The sequence below is a fragment of the Passer domesticus genome, chromosome 5, assembly GCF_036417665.1.
Source record: "Passer domesticus isolate bPasDom1 chromosome 5, bPasDom1.hap1, whole genome shotgun sequence".
Lineage (NCBI taxonomy): Eukaryota > Metazoa > Chordata > Aves > Passeriformes > Passeridae > Passer > Passer domesticus.
In genome coordinates this window covers 45389552-45414168 of record NC_087478.1, presented here as the reverse complement: position 1 = coordinate 45414168, position 24617 = coordinate 45389552, and the positions used below count along the sequence as shown (strand labels likewise).

General features: G+C 43.3%; 1 protein-coding gene across 2 annotated transcripts in view; it reads right to left on the bottom strand.

Moving 5' to 3' along the window:
- UTP20 (UTP20 small subunit processome component) overlaps nt 1–24617 on the bottom strand; it is a 69771-nt gene that overhangs the window by 494 nt on the left and 44660 nt on the right. The window contains exons 32-61 of one of the 2 annotated variants that reach the window (XM_064419869.1): nt 24458–24545; nt 23244–23387; nt 22585–22635; nt 22338–22490; nt 21660–21815; nt 21142–21282; nt 20202–20339; nt 18850–18989; nt 18285–18364; nt 17181–17470; nt 16586–16725; nt 15969–16125; nt 15076–15174; nt 14311–14478; nt 13462–13628; nt 12421–12562; nt 12009–12125; nt 11053–11223; nt 10420–10548; nt 9840–9950; nt 8492–8571; nt 7665–7734; nt 6449–6631; nt 5500–5631; nt 4223–4355; nt 2959–3158; nt 2538–2609; nt 2048–2314; nt 1243–1369; nt 264–409 (exon numbers count right to left, since the gene is read on the bottom strand). In XM_064419869.1, the coding sequence (XP_064275939.1) occupies nt 264–409; nt 1243–1369; nt 2048–2314; nt 2538–2609; nt 2959–3158; nt 4223–4355; nt 5500–5631; nt 6449–6631; nt 7665–7734; nt 8492–8571; nt 9840–9950; nt 10420–10548; nt 11053–11223; nt 12009–12125; nt 12421–12562; nt 13462–13628; nt 14311–14478; nt 15076–15174; nt 15969–16125; nt 16586–16725; nt 17181–17470; nt 18285–18364; nt 18850–18989; nt 20202–20339; nt 21142–21282; nt 21660–21815; nt 22338–22490; nt 22585–22635; nt 23244–23387; nt 24458–24545 (4192 nt within the window). Of the gene's footprint in view, nt 1–263; nt 410–1242; nt 1370–2047; nt 2315–2537; nt 2610–2958; nt 3159–3579; nt 3698–4222; nt 4356–5499; nt 5632–6448; nt 6632–7664; nt 7735–8491; nt 8572–9839; nt 9951–10419; nt 10549–11052; nt 11224–12008; nt 12126–12420; nt 12563–13461; nt 13629–14310; nt 14479–15075; nt 15175–15968; nt 16126–16585; nt 16726–17180; nt 17471–18284; nt 18365–18849; nt 18990–20201; nt 20340–21141; nt 21283–21659; nt 21816–22337; nt 22491–22584; nt 22636–23243; nt 23388–24457; nt 24546–24617 lie in introns of those variants that run through there. The other variant, XM_064419871.1, reaches the window with a different exon arrangement.

The window sequence follows — 24617 nt, the reverse complement described above, 5'->3', positions numbered from 1 at the left end:
GATAACACATGGGTGTTGTTGGGTTCCTCAAAACTGAGGGTATTCAGGCTGCTTTGCCCTTCAGGTAAGCAGGAAACCATCCCTGTCAGCCAGAACCTGTGCAAGAGGCCAATCATACACAGCTTCTTCCAAGTTTGTAAAGGAACTGATGAAACTGTCCTAATTAAAGATGAAGTTCTTCCTCAAACTCCCCTTCCTGGGCATCTCTCAAGCTTTTAGAGAAGCCCTATTTCTTTTTCTCTCAGGAGAAGGTGGAATCTTACCTGCAAAGCCCTCTGCTTTTTCCTCATTGCTCTTTTCTGGTTGGCCTGTTTTTGCACAGAAGAAAAGGCCAGCGAAAAGGCCTCCAGCCCCACTAACTTCTTGAGAAGGTCTATGATTTCCTGGGAGAGGTTCTTCAGTGTTGGATCTATTAAAACAAAATTGACATACTTAATTTTTTCAGCATATGAAATGAAAGCCAAGAGCACAATATTGATTCCTCTTTCTTTAATAAAGGATGGCTGCACTGATAAACCTTGCCCAAACTGGTGCCTGTGAAATCTGGTGCTTCACCAGCTTTTCCAGAGAGTGGCTTTTCAACCAGCAAACAAACAAAAAAACACTACTGAGAAGCAAAAAAAAATTTTAGAAGTGTGAAGTCATCCCAAAGGTAATTACAAGTGGCTTTCTATATATAGCCACTACGCTTCTAGTGAAGTAAGCTTTGTTGGAAATAAAGATAATTCCAGTCAGCATCCTTGGTAAGCAGAACAAGGGCTGGCTTAATTGTTGGAATCACTAGTTCGTGGCAATATATTCACCACAATCACTGGGAGGAAAAAAAGTTACTGCGGGTGAAAAAAAGCTACAAAGAGGTGCTAAGGGAAAACTGAGAGCAGGGCAAATACTTCCCTTGGTCTCTCAAACAGTTCTTCCAGGTTACTCTCAGCAAGGACTCTTAAGTCTTGCCACCATGAGCCCGCCCTTGAGTACTACACCTTTCCCACTACACCACATGCTCAAGCTTTACCCACTTGAACACAGGAGCATGTCTAACTTCATTCCAGTCTTTGAACATACAGATTTGTATTTCAGCAGACATACACTTTCCTCCCTTCCTGGTATTTTGGTTAGACAGCAAGCAAGTGAAATTCACTGATGACTGTATCAATGCCTCAACAGACAAAAGGAATGGCAGGCAGTGTTTGTGCTGGGGCATAGCTGTGAGGCACACTCCTCTTTGTGAGGGAAATCCCTTACCTTGCTCTGCATAGTTGCTGTTCAGCTCCCTGTACAGAGGGGCGAGAATTGTTGGAAGATAGGGCTTGATCCTGTCTTGCCCCAGATCCACTGAGATTGCTCCCAGGAACTTAAAGATGCAGCTTCTCTGAAAGGAAGTGTGTGGGATATGAAGTAAGGAAAACTGGAAGGAAACTTCCTAACGGAATTGCTTCTAGAGCCACGCATCACTGTACAACACAGCAGGTGTTTTAGACACTGCTGTCACAAACTCACTGCTGTTTCAAGGTCTTACTGCATCTAAGTACAGCCTTTAGAGAGACACAACCCCTGTTGTGTGAGCTGGGACTGGGCTGGCAGCTGTTGGCATTTTGAACAACAGGTCCGTTCTCACTGTCTTCAACTGAGGCAACTGAAGACACAACAGCTCAACCCACCATAGGGAACCACAGTGCTTTTTGTGATGCTCTCCCACATGTCCCCTCCCCTTGTCCTAGCAAGTTGCTCCATACTGCCAGTCCCTGCCTGCAGGAGCCTAGCACTCTTGGGAATTCAAAGGCACTGGTCTGTTCTCTTCAGCTTGGTGCCTTGGGGTTTACCACTCTTCCGCCACCCTGCAGAAGGTTGGAAGCATTAGCAAGAATCAGACTGGCACAACCCTTTCCTGAGAACCCCAAAATGAAAGGCTTGTTTCTTCAGCACCTACTAATCCTTGCTTCAGTGCCAGCTCACAGCTGCACTTTGTCCCCTGAAAGCAAAGAGCCAGAGCAACACTATCCTAGAAGTGCCCCCTCATCAAAAGCAGTGGAACTAACACTGTTCTTACCTTTAAAGGGACCTTAGGGGAATATGCTGCTTCTCTCTTCACCATGACAGAGAGCTTCTTCATTAACCACAGCAGTGTGGCTGGCTGGCCTTTCTCTTGCGTGTCCTCTCTTCCTTCTTCTCCTTGAGCAGAATTATCTCTCTCATCCTCTGAGACCTCCTGCTCTTCCACTTCACACCCGAGTTCTCCATCTGCCTCTTTATTGTCTTGTGAGGCTGGGGCTAGCAAGTAAACAACTTTGGCCACAAAGAGTAAATTCTTTATAACCTGAAGTGTAGAAACAGAGGAGTCAGTCATTGTGGGTTGCCTCTATAAACACCAGGGCATGTAAGAGCCAAGACTTGATCTGACAGAAGAACTTGCCCTGAGCAGAGAGCAGCTAGCCCTGAACTGTGTATCTGCCCTGAGCCACCGCCTAGGACACAATACCCCTCACGTGCCAGGGTCTGCTCTGTGCCCTCCTGCAGCCCAGCCAGGCTCCTGCCCTTACCTGCTCACTCAGAGACGTGTCCAGGAACTTGGACTGCAGCTGATGGCAGAACGCAAACGCAAGTTCCTTCATCTGGGGAAATGAAAAAGGAGAAAGGAATGACTCCATTGAAGGGAGCTGGTAGCAGAGACTCAAAGCAGTATTTTGCAGTCACCAAAGGCAGTTCCCAGGGGAGACCAAAGAATCAACACAACTTCTGCCTGCATCTTACAATCTGGAAGGGTATTTTTGTGGTGGTGAGAACAAGAAACCCAGAGAAGCCCCCTCCCAGCAGCAGAGACACCTCCTCAAATACTTTAAGTGATGAGGATTAGACAGCAGACAAGTGACTAAAAAAGGAACATGCATGCCAAACTATGTACTATTTTTATGTCCCAGTCAGGGAATGGGCATGAGCAGAGTGAAGTACAGACATCGTTACCTTTTTGTCCAGTTCAGCAGTCAAAAAGACTATGGATGCAGACAGCTCTGCTGGTGTCTTTTTTCTCTTCCCTGACTTTCTTTCCTTCCATTTGTTGACAAGATCTTCTGGCTTATAAGATGCAAACAACAAGCCAAAGATCTCAGTGGCTGTCAGCCAGACCCAGCTATGAGGATACCACAGGTGAGACTGGACATGATCTGGGGAAAAGAAAACCTCTTTCAGCAAGCAGATGGTCCACTGAGAGCCAAAATATAATGAGGCCACTCCCAACAATTTATTTTTATTGCAACATATGCTGCAATAAAAAGGTGAATGAAATGAACTGTGCTCATCTGCTCAGAACATAAGACACTTTCTTGCAACTCAATCCAGCCAGAGTGAAGAGCAGCAAAAACCTACAGGTAGCCAAATGCCCCCACAGTGATCAGGCAAGTCATGTTTCTGCAACAACTACAGTCCCCTCAGGGACTCGGTGCCACAGCTCATCTGCCCATGATGTCTGGGGGACTGGATATTGTGAGACTTGTGTCAGCTGGCCCTGCTGCTGATGGTCAAATCAAACCCCTGGAGAGGCTGAGGGTGCTTCAGAGAAGAAATGGAGCTGCTCTCCTGTCTCACCTCTGTCCAAGCTGACCATCACCAAAATCCAAGATAACAATCCAGGTTATCTGCATCTCACTAAAGGCACCAGGCAGGCTGGACTCTTCACAGTCACTAACCAGCCGCATCAGGTATTCTGATTGCAGCAAATGAAGCAGTTAAAATAAGGACAATAAAATGCCAATAAACCAGGCTCATATTTTATCATCTTACACACAGGGATATTTCTTGAATCAAGTAACTTCCAGGTCTTCACATCCTGACAGACACAGTATTTAGAGCAGTATTACCATGTGTCATAATTTTCTGGCTGATATGTATGATCAAGCAAATCTCATCTTCTCAGGAAAGCTCAATGTTTTCATCCAAGAGACTGTAATGATGGTGAAACATGCAATAGTTTCCAACCATTTTCTCTGGGGGTAATAGAAAGTACTTCCCAGCATCTGAGACGGAGGGTGTGTTGTTTTCATCAACCATGTAACCTTTTCCATTAGCAACTTCTTTTTCATTGCCCAGTAACTGCTGTATGTTAGCATTTTGCAGAATGGAAACCTTGTATAATAAAGTTCAGTCATTTCTATCAGCGTGTGAAAAACCACAAGGCACACAAAGAATCCTTCTTGTAACACAGCTCTAATAACTCTGGAATGACACTTACCCCAGATCCTGCTCACAACATCACTGTTCTTGGTTAACTGAATCAAGTTGCACTCTGTGATGAGCTTTTTTACCAGCACAAGAAAGCTGAATAGCAGCCTATCTGCAGCCTTCTCCTCTTCTTCTTCAGTTATCTAATAAAATTAGCAAGTCAAGAAAGATACTTATGAGAACCTGAGGACAGTCCTGATTAGTCCTTGCTAGATAAATTTCAGATCAACCATTCAAAAAAACCAGAAGACTGACTTGTACCCAATTCCCAATATAAACAAAATCAGAAGCACCTCCACTGAAGCATTTCCTCCTGAGACAATCTCTGCAGGAGATTGTATTAGAATCATTCTTCTTGTTTTTCATACAGACATTACTGTAACAAACTGCTGGGTTTTTCTAAATGCAAACAATTACACACACTATGTCTGTGCATGTACTTGTGCAGATTTAATTCTCATCATTAGAGCCCAGCTGAGTGCAGATTTGCCTGTATCACCTGGGAAGCCCCCAGTTGTTATGACAACACTGTGTGCTGCCTGTGGGCCTCACCCTGCCTGCAATCACCAGCTGGCTTGATGTCAGCTGTCAGTACATGACACAGCACTGGCTGTGATTACACCAAATTTCTCCTCACTGCAGGTATTTTATTTTCATATCTTGCCAATTTACAGATCCTGAGATTCTGTTTTCTCTTGTGCAAAGGAAGCATGCTGAACATTAGTAACATTCATGGCCACTCCCCAAGCACAGTGACTGGGAGCCCTTTGGGATTATCACATGCCAAGCAGAATCTGAGGCAGCCTTGTTATTCTGAGTTAATCAAGTGCACTAGAAAGATTTTCCATACAACAAAACCATGTACAGGAAGGGAACCCCTCTGAAAGTTAAAGCTGTAGATAACACTGGACAAAGCAGAGTCACAGGCCACGCACTCCTGACATGCAATGCTTACACAAATCTCTGAAACTAGCAGACACATTTCCCAATTGCAAGGAGCAATATATCTGCTGGTACACTGTATGGTTGCAGGCTCAGTCCAGGTGGCTTTGCAAAGTTTCTTTTCCCCTTGTGCTGTGACATATGACATAAAATTTGGGCTTACAGGCAAGAAAAAGCATGGTTCTAGGTCAGTGAGGTCCTCTTCAGAGCAGATGTGTGTGTTTTGTGTCTTTCCTCAGTCTTGAACAGGAAGTTCAACTGTTAAATCTCTCCTACACTTCCTCCCTTTTCCCATTTTCTTAATTCTCTTTCCTTAAGCTTCATGCATGGAGAAAAGTTACTTACATTTTCAAATCTACTTGGGTTGATTTCTTTCTCAATCAAAGTGAGGACTGCTGCAAGCCGCCGTTCAAACATTACTCCCTCCACTTCAACAAACAAACCGCATGCCTGGGCAGCCAACCTCCTGTGTGAGCTCTGACACACAAAAAGTAACAAAAAATTAACTCTTATAATCAAATCCTGCAGCTCCCAAGTGCAGGAGCTGGTAGCAACCCCTACTTTCTGCCTGTAGCAACAGCACCTTAAGAGACACTGGTTTTCAGAATATATTGAAAAAGAAGATGCTGCCAGCGAGGTATAAAAGTGCATGGCAGCACAAGTTATCCCTGGGAATGCACCCTAAAACTGAATGCCAGAACTCCTGAAATCCCAGCTGCAGAAATCTGGGAGCTACTTTGCAACTCTTCACAATGCAACAGGCAGCTTACAGTTACAAACCCAAACTGCGCATACTAGGATAGAAACTCTGAAGTGTTGAAGAATGCTAACTCTACTAGTGTAGAGACAGAACCTGGGTTCAGCGAGAGGACAGCTTATCACCCAAGCACCCAGTTCCAAACACCAGATCTTGAAGACCAGGTTTGCTGCCTTCTAGTTGCCAGCAACAGAATGAAGCATCTCTGAGATAAAGTCAGCACAAAATGCTGGGATCAGAAGAGCTTTAAGGAATTTGCTCCAACCTCTAACCTGAGCAAAGACAACACTGAGCCAAAAGTGGAACTGTTAGAAAGCTGCAAAATGCAACTGGGAAGAGTCTGCAGGTTGACCTAAAGCATCAGCAGGTCCCTGTATCTGTGCAGCTTTATGAAGCTATACCATTTCTTGCTCTCTAATCAGGAACAACTAATCCACCAACCCACCAGATCTGGTACTAGCAATCTCTCACTTGCCTTAATCTTACTCAGCCCTCCAACAGAGTTCAGACCTGGTCAGTGAAAAGACCAAAGAGTACCTTTTTGCTGTGAAACCACTCAGTGACCAGCGAAAACATCACATCTTGTTTTTCATTGCTGATCTTACGGAGAAGAGATTTACATGTCAAAGCTGCCATCTTTTTGCATTTGGCTGAGTCATCATTTATCATCATCATACAAAGAGAGAGAAAAAACAGTCCACAGTATTTGTGCAGGAGATCCTAAAAAGAAACAAGCATTATCAACCACAACTACCCAAGGAGCTTCTGGCATTTAAAAAGAGGGGTATTTGCTGCACTATACTCAGGAGCAGTGTTAGCCCTGAGTGGGCTTCATGTCAAGGCAGCTGAACTGCTAAATGGGATGACCCTGTTGTTGGAGCATAGAGGGTGTGCAGCAGCCCCAGCCCTGCTCTGACTGACTTGCTACCATATCCCTGGGTCAGCAAAGTGAGTGTGAAACCTTAAAGGGCATTTAACTTAACCTTAAAGGGCATTTTCATGCCCAACTCTCACTGAAACAGGCTTAAGTCCTCAGCATTGCAGCATCACCCAAATGTCCTTCTCTCAGAGACTGCAGCTCTTTGCCACCTTAAAGAGTTCCCAGGAACCAATCTGAAATATTAAATCATCAGGCAGTGCTGAAGCACAGCTTCTGTGCAGAATTTCTCTTCCTTCCAAATTCTTGCTTGATTGCACTTCTCCCTGTGGCCTGAATGCACAGTTAAGCTCCAGCTGCAGAGCTTCAAGGCAGCTTAGGATTTTGCCTATATGATCCTGTATAGATGCAGTTATTTTTTAGCTTTCATGTTGATCCACCCTACTGAGAAGCCCTTCCTCTCCAGTCAGACCAACCAAACAGAACACACCACTTCCATCAACAATCTCCCATGAACACTGAAAAACCCTTACAGTGAGAAAACTCTAGACTTCACTTCTATTCCTACCCTGTTTCCTAAACTGGCTGTGTTTCTTCCTGCCATAAATCACGACTGAGTTTATCCAAACTCCAGCTGACACAGCTTTATTTTACTTGCAAACAGAGCACATTAGGCAAAGAAGTACTGCAGACTTTCCAGCATATCATTCCTCTTTTGGAGCAAAGCCAGGTTCTTTGGAGATAAGTGAATGTTCTGCTCATGATAAGACATAACAGGAACTAGCAAGTGCTTCCAATATAAACTGCTTGGAAAATGCTGTTACTGCAAACTACAATAACTGCCTGATTCTTGGAACACTAGGGGGTGCCCGTTACCTGTGGGAACATGTCAAGGAGGTACGCAATCATCTCCAGTGCAGATTCCCTCCCGGTTTCATACTCATACCTGTCAGGAAACAAAGGATTAACTGTTAGGGATCAGTTAATCCTGCTATGAAGTTACCAACAATTTACAACAACAACCAATTCCAGAAACATGCACTGATAGGGTTACTTCCACAACAGCTACCACACCTGGCCTGACACAGTGGACAAGAGAAGCAGCAGGCCCAGAGCTCTGTCTGTCAGAGAATGAGCACAGGGACACCAAGAGGCCTTGAAGGGTTCCAGCCCACCTGAGCCAGCACAGCCACACTGTGCTGGGGAACCTGGTAAACTGCTGTCACCTTGAGCAAGGGAGGGGTGAAGCTCAGGAGGAGGTTGGAGGCACAACATTCCCGTGGAACCAATACAGTTGTTTTAACTGGGCATGCAACTGCACTTTGAGACACTGCCATGGGGCAGCAATCCCCTATAAATGCACCTTTCCTTATTCCTCCTGGATTTTCCATTTCACCTGTGTCCTTGGGTGACTTTATGATTCACAACCAGTGGAGGTGGTAAACCTCTAAGCAAACAACAGAACTTTTGCTTACTAACAGATAAAGAACTATATTAGCAGTGCAACAGTGATAAGAAAAAAGGATTTGCTTCATCAAACAGCCAGACTTAGGAAAAGGGAAGTGTTTTATAAGTAGGAAATTGAAGACTTCATCCATGCCTTCTGCTCATTACGAAGAGCTTTTTGGCATACTAGAATCATATTCAAAAACAAAGTTCTGTTCTCACAGGACAGTGACTACATGTCAGGAATATAAACTCACTCCAGCTGGGCAAGCATGAAATCCAAATTTGGTTTCAGTTTGTCACCAAGGGGGTAATCCAGAATGTATTTCAAGTAAATCTGGAAAGGAAAAAAAATATAGAGAGGAGTTAAAATAAACACTCAGGTAAGCTTGCAAAAAGGTTATGAAGAAACGTTAGTGATGGACCAGCAAGCCTAAGAGAATCATCCCTTTCATCCCATTCCTATTACACAAAGGGTCAACAACTGCTGCCAAGCTCTGTGCCTGGAATAGGATCAGTTTTTAAAGTATTGCTGTGATTTGCACAAGCATCTGTGAAGAGATCCTGCATCCTTCAAAATCCATTCTGTAACTATGAAAGCTACATTTCGTGATCCTACTGCACCTATATCCCAATGCTTGAGACAAACTAACCAGTTCTGTCTTTCAGTTGGTTTTACCTTGGAAAAAATGAGGAAGTAGAGGAAAGCAATTATGGATTTGTGGCAAATTCACTTATCCTGGGGCTTAAAAAAAGAGCAAAGCTTAGTTACACAAGCTTAAAAGCCTCCAGAGGAGGGACCATGTCACTGCTGCTAAGCAGCTCTCCTGTACTTAGCACTGGTAAGGCTGCACCTCAAGTACTGTGTTCAGTTTTGGGCTTCTCACAGCAAGAAAGACATTGAGGTGCTGAGCAGCAGTGAAGCCGAGAAGGGTCTGGAGTCTTATGAAGAGTGGCTGAGGGAGCTGGGATTGTTTGGCCTGGAGAAGAGAAGGCTCAGGGGAGACGCCATCACTCTCTACAACTGCTTGAAAGGAGGCTGTAGCCAGATGGAGGTTGGTCTCCTCTCCCACGTGACAAATGACAGGACAAGAGGAAATGGCTTCAAGTTTTGCCAGGGGAAGTATAGATTGGATATTAGGAAAAAATTCTGCACTGAAAGAGTGGTCAAGCACTGGAACTGGCTGCCCTGGGAAGTGGTGTTTTAAATAAACAGGCTGGAGGTATGTAAAAGAAGTATAGATGTGCTATAGTTCTATAGATGCGTTATACTCAGGGACATGGCTTAGTGGTGGATGGGACAGTGCTGGGTTAAGGGTTAGACTCTATGACCTTAAAGGAACTTTCCAACCTAAACAATTTTACAGTTCTATGAAGGCACGCCACAGTCTCACTATAGGCAAGGAGTCTGTGATTCTGCTATGCACCAGTCTCAAGAACTGAAGCCAGATAACAAGGGGAATAAAGATCAGCAAAGAAGGGGAAATGGAGTTCAGGGTTCAGCAGGGCCAAGGCACATGTCTGTGAGAGGCAGGATGGCCACACTAAGCCCTCTGACCTATTAGACAGCTGTAAATAAAGTGAGACACATTTCATTCCACCAACCTGCCTGCACTGGACTCGCACTGGCTCACTCTGACCCGTGATGGCCAGCTGGGCAACCTTCTGCAGCACATCATCAATTTCAGGGACAATCAGCTTCCTGGATAAAATAGCCTGAAAATGTGAAAGCACAGCTGGAGTTACATAGTTTTGCTTATACAGTGTGAGATGCAGTACTACAACCCAGACAACACTGGTCTCGGGTGGTACCTCAACACTCACTTTTTCACACACAGAAAGTGCAACTCAAAAGGGGAAAAAAAAGAAAGGATGGCTTACACATCCATATCTGTTTCTTTTGGGCAACACAATACTGGTATAATCATCAGATGTTGATTCTTTAGCAAAAACATACTCAGATCCAAATACATTCTCATATGCACTGTATAAAACAGCCTCCCAAACAATTTTAAACAGTGACTACAAGTCAAACAGTAAAATTTTGTTGATTTTTCCTCTCAGAGAGCTTCAACAGCATCTGTAGCCAGTTCCTGATGTGAGAATGTACAGCCTTCCACCAGGAAGCAGAATCATTGCTGTTCCAGTGGTTGACAGAACACCCACAACTGCTGTACTAAAATACCTTGAGAAGACCAAAGGCAGTGGCTTGGCGCGATGAATCATAAATGTCTTCTTCAGCAAACCCGAGCAACACTTGGAGCTGTTTGCTTGTTATCTGACTCTTTGCATTCTTCACAAGTATTGTTACACACTACAAAATCAAATTGCACATTGTCAATACACATGCAATGCCATAAAATAAAGGTCCACCCCAAAGTCTGACTTGATTTATACAACTTCAGCCTGAAAAGACAAACTGCTGCTCTCGAACATGTGGCCAACACTATTCTCATCACTTTTTGCTTTCAGACGGCAGTTGTGAGACAGAAGTAAACAAGTGAATTGCCTCCTTCCCATGTCTCACTTCAACTACCAGGATTTACTCAGGCAGAACAAGATACTACTACAATGAAGAAAGAAGGCAAACATGTTTCCATAAAGACATTTCCTCAGATACAAGCTGTACATTTTTAGCGAGCAACTGTCTTTAGGTCTGTATTTGTGAAAGAATCAGGAAGGCCACATATTCCTCACTAGCTTGTGATCTCCAGACCACCTCTCCAGGGACAGCTGCAGGAGGGATCTGTAGCTGGAAGAGTCTCGTTCTAGAAAGTTAATCCCAAAGCAGAAATGAGCAGAGCTGGGTCTGACTTACTTTGAAACAGCTCACAACCAGGTGGAAATTCTGGCCTTTGGCTATTCCTGTCTTGGCAAACTCTTTCAGCAAGAGGAAAAGCTGCTTTATCAGTGACTCCATATTTGTACTGACAGAAGGCAAAGGGAACTTTAAAATCCATACCAAGCACTGCAGAGCACCAGTTATCACCTGGAAGAAAGAGCCAAAGGACAGCACGTGGGTACAGTGACACTGAGAGAACTCTTTTCACTGTTTTATAGACATGGTCAGGCTATCTACAACTGTGGTAAAAGGCAGTTAGCTAACAAACCCAACCCTCTTTCAAACCATTCATGGGTAATACAAGGGTTTGTCAGTTCTGAAAGCATTATCTGTGACTCAAATATTCTATAACTTTGATTTTACCAGATAAAGATATTAACACAGCATTATTTCAGTAGATGGCAAGAACGCCTTCTGAAGCAGAGCTGCCTTCAAGACATGGAAAGCCCCACTCCAAGTATCTGACAGGGTATGAGGTATGCCTTCCACTCTTGGGAAAATCAAAGTTTAACAGATTCTCTAGGCTCACTCAACCAGAAGCTGTCCCAAAAAGTGGCTGCCAAAAATGCTAGGAATGAATACTTTGGAGTTGGATTAGAAAAAATGACAGTTGTGACAACACTGCTCCCAGTAGCTACAGGATCTCATGAACATCCTCATAGATAGTCTGTAAATTCCTTGTATGAACACTCTCCAGGTGAACCTCCCCACAGTTAAACCTGCAACATGGAGCAGAGCATTCAGTCCTCCATCAGCCACAAGCCTCCCTTGGGATTACATGTCCTCAAACAATTTGATCTGCAGACCTATTAAAGCAGGTTTGAAAAACTGGTGACTTTCTCTTCTCTTGCAAGTCAGCTGCAAGATGACATTTGTGGGCAGGACTCTTAGTACAGCAGACAGAACACAGAGACTTCAGCTCAGAACTGTACCTTGATATCCATAGATTTCAAGCAGTCTATAAGCAGTTGAACAAAAGGGTCTAACATTTCCAATGCATGTTCCTCAGAAGAATTTACTTTGGATCTCTTCAGGCTCATGTGCAGTAGCTGTCATCGAAAAATCAGGACATTAATCTCAAAATCAGCCAGAACACAAAAGAGTCAAGCAAGGTCCCACAAGTGTTTCAGGTTATAGCAGAACTTATGCCATATCCCACCTAAATATTCCAACAGGCTGAGCAATTTAAAAAAAAAATCTCTAAAAACACCACTGGCGTTACAATATACAAAGTGAAGTTAAGGCTAATGGCTGTGCTATTAAAAAAATACATCCAGAATACTTTCCTTTGCACACTCTTAACAAAATGTTGAATGCAAAGTTTTTTATCTAAGGAGATCTTACCCGAAGTCCTGAATCAACCAGGATATATGTGTTAGTCCTGCTGCTGACACGTGCTTTCTGCCCTCCTCTTGTGGGAGTGGGCTGGAGCAGCAGGCAGCTCTCTGGTTGCAGACGAGGATCTGGAGGAGGGGCAACTTTTTTCCTGAAAAGCAGTGTATGTATGGCAAAAGAAAATATTCAGATATGAACCTTCTCCACAACAATCTTGCTGTTGGGAGTAAAAAGAGTTGAACTGTGCTCAGCTGCTTCCCACACAGCAAGCAAAAGCAGGTCACAGATGGACCACAATGAAATAAAACCAATTTGAAAGCAGCATGACAGATGTGACTCAGATTTGAGAACAATGCCACAATTCCAGTGATAACAAACACACAATCATTTGTATAACATCCTCACTTCTTTTCTTAGTGGACAGACCAACTTCAGAAGTTTCATCAAGCAAATAAATGTCCTGCCACTACCCACTGCACTTCTTTACTGATCTTCATGTCAATTACTGATGGCTTACAAACACTGCTCCAAGAAGTCTGCAAACAGCTGTCCCACTCTAGAGAAAGTCAGTCTGTGTAACACCAAATACAGGACACCCAAACTCAGCTCTGAGCAGTGACACCATAAGATGGAGAGAAAATCTGATGGTTCTTCTCATCTTCTGCTCCAGCAGCAAAGCAATAAAATAAAAGCCCACATTTTTCCTTGCTCCTAGCCCCATGAAATATTTGCAGCCTGCTTCTAAACACTGTCCCTTGTCCCTCCATCCTAATATCCTAATGCAAGTTGTTAACTCATCAGACAGTGAAAAAGCCTAGCTGAAGGTCCAGAGCACTTGCAAGAGCAGACTCCCGTGAGTACCACAAATGCTAACTCCCATTACTAAGCTTTCTCTTTGCCCTGTAACTGCCCAAATGATTCAGTTACACTGAAAACAAAAGGGGAATGAAAGCAACGACACTCTCATACATTTGATCAGTTGGATTTGGGAACTGCCATTTCTGCAAGCAAACCAATACCAGACCATCTGAACAACACCCTGGAACTCACTTGGCCTTCTCAGTGAGCAGAGGCAAATTTTCACTGATGAGACCATGACTGAGGAGGAGGAGGGATTCTGCATTCATGTCTGAGTTGAAGATGAGTCCTGCCATGATGTGACGCAGTGCCTCATGCACCTTCCGGACTATCTTCAAGCTTGTAGTGCTCTCCAGAGTCTGCAAAGGTAAAACCATGAGAATTTAGGAGGACAGCCTGATGGCAATTATATGTTATCTGTATTCAGAATAATGGGAAAAACTAGAGCAATTTCTCTCTCATCATACTGTCATAGTCTCCAGCTCTTTAGGTGAATAGCATCCCGTTGCCTCAGCTCTGCACCAACATCCCTCCCTTCCTCTCCAGCCTCTTGCCAGCCTCCAGCCAGTTCAGCTATAGCCACCAGGACACAAGAACTAATGAGCAAACCAGGGAATTCCTGTGTGAGCTTGAACTCTGCTAAAAAAAATCTGCATCTTTGAAAAGGCAATTATTGCACATGGATAGACCCTGGATACATTTTGTTGACATTTCCTTCATGCACAAGAGATTAAACCACAGAGCAGCCTTGTTCCTTGCAACTTATAAGCTCCAAAATAAAGAAGAGTGGGCAGAGGAAGAGTGCATGGAGAACTCAACGTGGGATGTTTCCACTTTAGCAGCAGTTAAAAGCTTCCCAGAAAGCCACTCCCTGCTCTGGACATCAACAGTAAAGTCTCTCTGCTTTCCCAAAGGAAAATGGGAAGCCAAGGCAAGACTCCATAGGTGATTTCAAAGTAGGCACCCAGAGGCTCTAGAATCACCTTACAGAATTGAGAGTGCCCACAGTTAGCAAGAGAGACCATGGCTGACTTTTCTTACCTCCTTCAGTGGCAGAATAAGTTTTGTCACTTGGCCCCTTCCTATGAACTTCCCAAGAATTTCATAGGAATCATAACTCTTGTTTTTGCGTGCTTCCATGATCTTGGAGACAATTCCCTTTACTTCTTTTTCTTCAGCTATATTCCCAAATAACTCTTGGTTGAAAATCTTTGGAAAACAGGCAAGAGAAATGAATGAGAGAAAGAAAGCAGGTTCTTCCAGCAGCAACAGAACAACACTACTTTTCCCCATTCACAGAAAAAACAATTCTCCAGGTTTTCTACAAATCATGTCTATCTTTCCTTTGTCAACACAGAACATCTGAGTTCAAGCACACCAGCTGAGAACACTGCTCCCACACCCCTCTGTGCTGCTGTGATACAAGGAATGGGACTGCATCAGATCAATACATCCCAATATACCCCATCTGTGTCACCAGCTGAGTTCCTGGGCTCTGTGGACTGCACTGAATATATGTCTGCTGACTTGCTCAGCCATTTAGAGTACAGGAAAACACAGGCAGGTGTCTTAACCTTGAATCCATCACATCTCAGGATGGAGGGCTCAGGATACAGCCCCAGAGATACTTGACTTCTCTTGATTCCCATCTACAAGGGGCCTACTGGTGCCTCCTTCCTTGGCAGTACACACACAACAGCCTGGTTTGCCACCAAGTCAGAGACAACCTACACAAAACATTCCCCTCCGAGAGTATCTCCCAAGCACTTCATGATGCTTTTTCTTCCAGTCTTGAGTAACTTTTACCTCAATCAGGATATCTAAGCAGGGGTCCAAATCACCAGCACTGAGCCTGGTAGTAAGGCCTTTCAGTAACAGGTTCACCGTGAAAGTCAGCACATGGAGCTAGAGAAAAAGAGAACAAATCATTCCAAACGTCTGTACCGACCTCTTTAATCATACTGCATAGGGACACTCCCATACCAGAGACATCACAAGTCTCCAGCTGCACACTGCACTTGAGCTTTCATTATAGGAAAAACAAACCACTGGGAGGATGAGAATCCATGGTGTAGCAAGAGAAAAAGGATCCCTATCCCAGCACATATGAGCAAGAGGGCTGGAATCTTCTCTCTCCCCAGGGCTCTTACTGATATATTTAGGCTGCTCTAATTGGTGCACTCACTATTACAGCAGCTAGGAACTTGCGCTACTCCACTGTGGTAATTCACACAAAAAATGATTCTTAACCCAAACCATGGAAAGAGGAAAGATGAATTAATAGTCAGAGCCTTGGCTCCAGATCTACGAAGCAAGACTTCAACTAGCATCACCACACACTGTCTGTGCAGTCTCCGTGGCAACTCCCCTCAGATACTGCCTAGCCCTCATGACATTGTTGAAAGATTTCCTCTAATCTTACTGGAACCAGAAACTCATCCTTCCCCTTCATACCTCAACGCTTCACTAGGAAGACTGCTTAGACTCACAGTTCTTTGAGGATACAGACCCTTATTTGACACTTGGCATGGCATAACAAAGACTGATGTAGGCATTATAGCAACAGTATTTACTTGCATTATACCAAGCTATTCTACCAGTGCAAAACTATTTCAATAGCAACTTCCCTTTGGATTCTCCTCCCAATACATTAGAAAAAAAGCCTACAGAGAGCAGAAGAGGAAGAATCTCAGCATTACCTGGTAGCCATGGATGAGTGCAGACCGCATCTCCTTTAAGATATACAGAAGGTAGTGCACTCCCAACACTTCCATGATTTTAATGACGGTGTTGCGGGCAATGTCCCGTATTTCCTGAAATCTGTTTCTCAGGAATGTGCACACTTTCAGCAGGATGCTGGAAACAAAGACATACAGCTTTGTTCATCTCCAAGCAGAGCAGAACTAATTACACTGCCACAGAGGCTGCTTTTCAGGACTGTTTCACAACCACAGCTATACCCACAGCCAGCCTCAGAGAGGTTTATAGGCATACACACACCTACTGTCCTTCAGGACATTTTACTGATTGTCCTTTCTTTCTGCACATTATTCTTTCCCCAGCACAACCAGCCTTGCCTCTGCACCTTGATTCACAGCTCTGCTCTTAGGTCAGGATTTACAGAAATCAAATGCTGAGGTGCAGAGGTGCATGTCACTAGGAACAGGAATTTCCAAAAAAAAGTATTTAAGGTCTGCTAGGATGTCCCTCTTGACTTTACCCATATATGTAACCACAGCTTGAGAACGGTGCCTGCACTCCTTCCCAGAACAATGAACAGCCCCACTGGGATGTAAGGATCCCCACTGGGATTTACCTTGGTAGATTAGCTTCCATCACCTCCTGGGGAAGACACTGCATCATTCTGACCATTGCAAAAGCTAATGGAACACGAACTACCTCATCATCATTCACAACATTGGATTTCACAAGCTTGTGCTCCTCGTCTCTTTTAACCTTTTAAAGAGAGCAAGACATAATGCACTTTTAATATACAGAAACAAATCCTGCTTTTTCTCAACAAACCCTAGAAGGGGTTAATATGGCAGGCTGCTATCCTCTGATAACTGCAAGAAAAACCCAGACAGCTAATGGACAGGTGAGATAAATCCCTGTGTGCAAGCAAGTGGCTGAGAACTCTTCAAAAGGAATTATTTCACTTGTGTAGCTTGAGACAGTTCTCAGCAGGGAAGTTAAGACACCACATCCACACTGACCAGAAGGTCTGTCAGCAACCTCCATGACTCAGCAAAGGGCATAAAGCTTTTTTTGTGCTTTCAGATGGTCTCTCTCCAGTGGTGTCCATTTTTTTTAATGTGTTGCTTTTTCACTTGCTTTGAAGTGGTATCCCAATCCTTAAAGTAGCAGCTACAAAAGGCCTACAAAAGACCTTTCAAACATCAATTCCTCACCTTTGCAACAATACACCTGTGCAATTTAGGCAAGATGTTGACTGTAACTGTTTCTTGAATGTGCTTGATCAGACACTGAAGCTCCTCTTTATTTCGGGGTAAGAATGAAACAGGTTTTGGCACTTGTTCAGCATTTTCAGATGGCTCAGCTGCTTGCTCAGGTTCTACTGGCTTCTCAGAGAGATTCTTCCCATTCTTTTCTTCAACTTCCTCCTCTTCTCCTTCACTCTGCTCCAGCTCCATGGCTTCTTCAGCCTCCACCACTGGCTCAAGGTCCATGGCAGCAGCTTCTATCAAGTAATTGCCAAAAGTACAGGTAAATACAGGAGAACACAAAATTTGAGCCCTTAATTGAGACTCCTATGACAGCCTGGTTCTACATAAAGCTCTTATCTACCATCAGTGGCAGCAAACCACCAATAAGCAGTAGGCTTTTTCTACTGGTTAAAGAAGGTCTGGCTTGCTGGTTTCTGATAATCACCCCTCAAGGCAAGATTTAAAGCAAAGACTACATTACTCTGTCTGAACCCCAAAGTCAGCTGAGCAAAGGTCAATGTGCTTGTACTGTAGAGAACTGCCATTCACTTAAAACTGAGAATTTCACATGGCAATAGGTACTGACAAGCACAGCTGTGAGACATCCTCCTCCTTCACCCAAAGGTCCCAACAAAGGTAACCACAATAGTGAAGAAGCTGAAAACACGACTTCATGCCGTGAAATGGCAAGGGAAGGAAGGTGAGGACATCTTGGCTGCAGATAACCACGAGAGCAGCCAACATCAAAGATAAAAAACTCAGGTGTGTCAGCAGCCACATGGCTGGGTACAGACCTTGAGAACCACACAGGTTCTAAGCTATTTTGTTTTAAAGAAGCCTGGGATGGAGTGGTAATGTGGACATGATTCCCTACACCTCTTCTGGCTTTGTCAACACACAGGAGGAAAATGTGCACTGCTCCTGAGGAGACAAGTCAACACTAGCTTCCAGTATGCCCATATTAAAAAGACTGAAGTAGATGATGTCAAGAGTAAACCACACAAGTTTGATTAGCTGCATTTGAGCAGTCTGAGGTAGTGTTTTTACAAGCAGACACAAAAAGCTCACCTTGGTTCTCAATGGTCAAAAGCTGCTTTTCAAGTGTTTTATGGTCAAAGTGAAAGGCTTCCAGCACTGTCTCTAACAAACTGCAGAAGAAAAACATGAAGAAAGATCAGCCCTCTCCACAAAAAGAAGAGGATGCATATACAACAGAAAATCTTACAAGCACTCTTTGGAAAACATCATATTTAGTGACATTGCATCATAAGGAGATTTATCCAGAAAATAAAAACTGGTTATTTCTCAGCTACATGCATTCTGTGACCTAGCTCACTGTGAAACCTCACAGAGAGTGGTACTGGAGCAATGAGATGTCCCAGGAGCAGGGACAGCCTGGCAGAACTGCTGCCTGCATTCAGTGAGACATGGTGTGAGAAAGTAACGACCTGTTAAAACTTCACAGTTGCAGGCAGCAAGCCATGCCCACGTTCACCTGCCTAAGTCTACCTCAAGCCAGCAATCTCTCACCTCAGAGAAGAGGCTAAAGTTCATGAGATGCTCCTAAAAACACTGAATTGTGCCTAAGCAGTCCTTAGGAGAAACCCAAAGCAGCATTGCTCATGGTACTCACCTGACTCCCAGCTTCGTACCGATCTGTCCTGTTTGCAAGACATGGATGAAATGCTTTAAGTGGTACAAATACGCTGACCACGAAAGATGTCGGCAGACAGCTCCAACAACTTCAACTGAGGCTGTTACCATATTTTCATGCTGCTCAAAAGAGAGAAATTCAGCTGCTGTTAACATTCACAATGGTTGTGTGTCTAAAGCATCCTTTACCCACAGCAATAAGAGACAGAAGTAACGTTTGTCTAGTGGGGATGCTTGGGATTCAGTATTTTCAGATCTCCTCCTGAGCATCAAGTTAGAAAAAAAATAAATCTCAGTCCATCAAGCAGATCTCCAGACACACTTCCTTCAAATTACTTTGCACACATTTAACTCTTCTCACATACTTAAACCTATGGGCTCACTTGCGCTAAGAACAAGAACCAGTGTCAAGGCATCCAACCACAAACACATGGCACATTGCTGGTCAACTACAAACCCATTTCAGATGTGAAATAAAATGTGTCTATTTCTTCACCAAAGTTTCAATCAACATATTTTACTCCCCTCAAAGAGGTCAGTAAAGACCACCTCAGTCATTCTACTGAGGGGCACGGACTGCACTGCTGCAGGGGCTGGATCCTGTGCCTGAGCTCTAATTGTTTCAGCTTCAGAAGAATATTTATGGCAGTAAGCAAATCAGACATTTACTTTGCTTGATAGAAGTGGGTCTGCTGTTCTCCTGGTAATGTGCAGGGAACTACAGGAGTGTGAAACCTGTCTTTTAAAAGCCAGAGGTGGAAAGTCTATCCACACTGGCACTACAAGTAATTTCACTGAAAGTGACTAACAAAATGTCACCCTTCAAATTTTAATTACAAAGCTGCTATTGATTTTAGATGTTTTCAGCCAATTCCTGCAGTTTCCCTCTAAATCCAGAGAAAACTGTATTTATTCTCACCTCTGTTACTAGACACAGACTATATTCCCACAGTCTACTGTCAAAGAGTAACTAATCTCACAACTAAACAGGAAGACAGAAGTTTGGAGTCAGAGGGAAGAAAATAAGAAGCCGATAAAAAAATAAAGACAAGTAAAACCCCAAGTAAAAGTTAAAACAAAACAAAAACCTCTAACCCAAGCAGTTAAGAGATCAACCTTTTAGAAGCAGGACAAGTTTAGCAGATATAGGACTAGGCCTAGACTGCCTCTGCATTTTCCAAACCCTTTTCCTGCCACTAAAACCAGCACAGCACTTGTCTACAATGGAGACACCCACCTCACAAACGCATCAGCTGTCTAAAGTGGTTAGGTTTTCAAGGCAAATGAAAGGTAAAAATATTCAAGTAGATGCATTCAATTAAAAGAGCCTACCTTAAGCATTTTTTCACTGAAAATTGCAGTTGTAGCGTAAGGCATGATGTAGTTCTGGAGGGATTTAGAAGACAGCACAAGCTTTTCTTCAGTGAGCTGCTTTGCCAGTTTCCTCAGAGCTCGTGCCCTCCTGTGGATCTGAGACATGTCACATGGGAGAGAGTGAATGAGGTGGTGCTTGAGTCACAGCTAGCACGAGAGAGCAGCTACATTGTGCAGTTCTGAAAATGTCCCAGTTCTAGATAATGGCATAAACATATTACAGTCATTTCCAAGGCATGTCTTCTTCCTTAAATCTCTGGGCTTTAACTAGCCTTTTGCCTCAACAGATATTCCAAGTCAATGGCATTGTGGATTCACAATCATAAGACTGTGCTATCTTAAGGTGTTAGACAAGGGAGGCAACTGCAAATAGTTGCTGCAATGAAATGCAAAGACCAGAGAATATTACAAGTTAAGAACTTACAACTTTGCATATAACTACAGATACAGCTAATACTCTCTCAGATTGCATCTCTGAAAGCAGAAGAAATGTATTTTCATACTCCAAGAAAAACCAAGAGACCAGGCTTTATGTAACAGTTATATTGCAAAGGTTTGGGAATGGGAAGGGGCTGCAGAGCCTCCAGACTGACAGCAGCAGGGAACAGGCCAGAAAAAACAGAGACCCATTACATGCCTATGTCAGAGGATATCTTCACGATACTGCTGACTGTGGGCTATCATAAACCCAAGACATTTCTAGATAGAAGCATGACTTTGATTCTCAATCACCCCGATGATTCTACATCCCTCTTTTTTGTAACAGTATCTAATGACATAGGTTCAATTTCTCTGCAGACAACACAGAGATGCTTTGCAAAACATCCCCTCAGATGTGGTAAGATGCTTTTGCTTGGCAGGGGAAGACAGGCACTAAGAAATGCCTGCTGTCTTTTACCTGCATGTGTTTCATGTTCTCAAAGAAGTCCATATCAGGATCATGGCGGTTGGTCAGCTGGACCAAATCCTGGAATTCAGGATTTGTTGGGAATGTCTGAATGAGGCAGGAAAGCAGTGATGTGTAGTCCTGCTGGATGCTCTAAAAATAGCAAGCGGTGAATGTTAAGTATCCCTTGGAGAGGCTGCTACACACTCCTGAGAACAGCAGTGCTGTCATTTACAAGTGTTTCAGTCAAACGTCCTAATTCTTGGTAACAACAAATGCCTATTATGGCCTGCATATAAATTAAAGCCTCCCCCCCAAAGAATGAGTCACAACTAAGAAAAGCTGAACAACAGCAGAGAAACACAGTTAATTTCTATAATATTTTAGAATTATAAGGTTTCAAATGAAGAGTAAGTTTATTGTGGGTACCTGCACTTCTTATTCCAGTAGGGGACTTCAAGAACTCACCCAAAAATATCCCATTACCCTGAAGACGGCTGGCAATGTGTGATCAGATACCACTGCCTTACCTCAGTCTTACTCTTCAGACCCCTTCTCACAGACTCCAGAAGAGTGTGCTGGATTAGCTCCCTGTACTCCTCTTCTGTGTGGCTGATCTCTGCCAGTCGGTGGATGAAACTGGTCAAGCAAAGGCTTGCGTTGTCACTGAGAGCCATATCCCCGAGCTAAGTGGATCAAGACATGGCACCGCATGAGTCTGGCTATGACACCTTTCTCTACCCAAAATCTGGGACAGAACAGTAGCACTGGACACAACATAATGAGTCTCACAGAGCCTCAGAAACTCTTGAGAGCTTTCCTATAGAAGTTCTAGTCCCAAATGAATGCCCACCCTACCCATTAGGAAAAAACCTTTTAGATTTACCAGCAGGCCCACAAAACCAGAACATGCTGCAACAAACCAAAAAGCAGCCTTTCAGGCCTGTAGTGTGCCTTCTATCCAGTACAAAATGACCACACAGTTGCAGTGCTCATTGACAGAAAGTTGTGCCACATTGTATTTGCCTTTTGGGATACACAGACGAAAAGGTAAACAGATAAAACCTCAAAAACGTGTTTGTAAGAATACCTAAAGATACTTTCTCAATGTTACGTGGTGCCAAGAAACAGCCAATGGAAGTAAGTTGAAAGTTAGATTAATCAGGGACATGTGGTGCATACAGCAAGAGAAGAAACACTTAGCCAACCTGGATGGTATAGAAGCAGTTGTGCATAACAGGGATGAGGAAGTCAGTATCCACTGTCTGCATTTCCTTGATGTGGGCTGTGATTGACTGAAAGGCTGACAGACGCACATCGAAGTCGATATCATCCAGATGTCGCTGATCAAAGGCATTCAGCTAAGACAGAGCAACAAGTCATTAATGAAAAATGATAGAAACGTGATCATACCATATTGGGGGAAAAGGGAGCAGAGAGAAAAACTGTGCGTACCTTAACAACGTCAGTAATATACTTCAACTTAGTGTCCAAGTCAGATAAAGTCTAAAAAGCATAAAAACCCAGTTAACTTTTATAGTTGTTAAAAATTTGAATAACTCAAGACTTTACCACTTGAGACAAAAAATAAATAAAGCAGCAGCATTAGTCTTTCTCCTCTTAGAACCTCCATAAGAGCCTTTCTTATGTAAGTTGGAGGATATGTGTTTCAAGTCCTAAGTTTCCAAATATCTACACTGTACATTTCCTGTGTTTTACTGCTAAGAATTTATGTAAGTCACTTCAAAGTAATACAGAACATTCTACTATAAACTGTGAGAGAATAATACAAATAAAATTGTCTACAGGATACTGAAATCCGTTCTTATTTCATCAACATGCAGGATTTGTTGCAGTTTAAGTGCTTTGCTAGGCTTCTCTTACACTAAAGATCCCTGGCTCAAATCAACCAGGCTGTTAAGCCAAAACTTTCACACATCTTTGTGCAGCTCCTTAATTTCTATCACATAGAATTCTGTTATTTTCATTTCACACAAGAAGTAGAGTAAAATGGATTTTAAAGTCATGCACAAAGATAAATACTCCTATTATTTTGTTCTTGATCTCTTAGAACAAATTTTAAAAAAGCATAGAAAGATGTTGAAATGCGATACCTGAAATACCAAGCACAACTTATTTCGAGACAGTTTGTTCTGGATGACAGAAAAAAGCTTCGCCAGTGGTTTGAGAAAGCTTGTAGGATTTGAGCAATGCCTCAGCAAGTTCTGCACAGTCTCCAGAATGTCAATTTGTGTGGCCTGAAAGAGACACATAACTCTCAATAAGTACTGAGACCTCACAAGATTATTTCATTTCCTTGGGATATATTTCAAGACACGAAGTGCACGTTGCTGTACTTCACTCAGATCAGAGATACTGAATGAGAACAAAGAATTAGAAGGACACAATGCAATCATCAAATCTCTCAGAAGTACTTGCAGCCTCTCAATTAGAAACAATACAGTGTTAAGAGATGACTGTCAGCACGATAAAGACTTATTTTATGTGTCCTTCCCCATGACTCATAGGTCAAGAGAACTAATAGAGCTTTAAAAAGCAGTCTTTCTTGAATATGTGAGATGAACATGCACAGTACCATATACTTCACAGAATAGGTCAGGCTGGAAAGGACCATGGGGGGGGGTCAATTTGGTCCAATCTCCCTGCTCAAGCAAGGTCATCCCAGAGCACATGGCACAGGATTGCATCCAGACAGTTCTTGAGTATCTCCAGTGAGGGGGACTCCACAGACTCCCTGGGCAATGTGTTCCAGTGCCTGGTGACTGCACAGTAAAGCTTTTGTATGATCTCCCTTAACAGCAATCACATGTGGTGCCCTAATGATTCACTGATTTAAAACCCCAAATTAGTACTGCATATGGTTTGCCTTTGCCTTTCATAAAGCAGCAGACTACTGCAGCACTGCCCAGTGCACCACATAGACAACCACAGGTATTCACATTGCTGTCCAGATGCTGTGGCTTTGGGTTGCATAAAATCCACAGTGAAGAAGAGCAATTACTTCAAATACTGTAAGCAATTTTGTGGATTGACTAAGTGACAAAGTAAAGACTGCACTTTAACTTCTGCAGACCTTCCCCATGACAAGAGGAACAGAATCAATCTGGGTACTGGCACCTCTGGGTGAGTAGTGCACATCAACACACAGTGGTACTGCCTTCTGAACAGACTACAAACACGTGAAGACTTGATTGCAGGCTAATAATGAGAAATGGCATGTAATCAATATGACTTTTAAACAAACAAATATACCTGATTAAAAGAAAAACATATGTTTAGTAGAGGGCGGGAATTAATTTTTACCTACCTGCTCCATGTTAGTCTGATAAAGGAAAGGGAGGAGAAGGCTCACAAGCACTGAATTCTGGCTCTTTTCTTGTATGAATTTGCTGATCCTGCAAAATTGGACAAGGTAATTTACTCTTTTATATCATTTCAATCACCAGTACAGAGCAAAGAATTCTGTC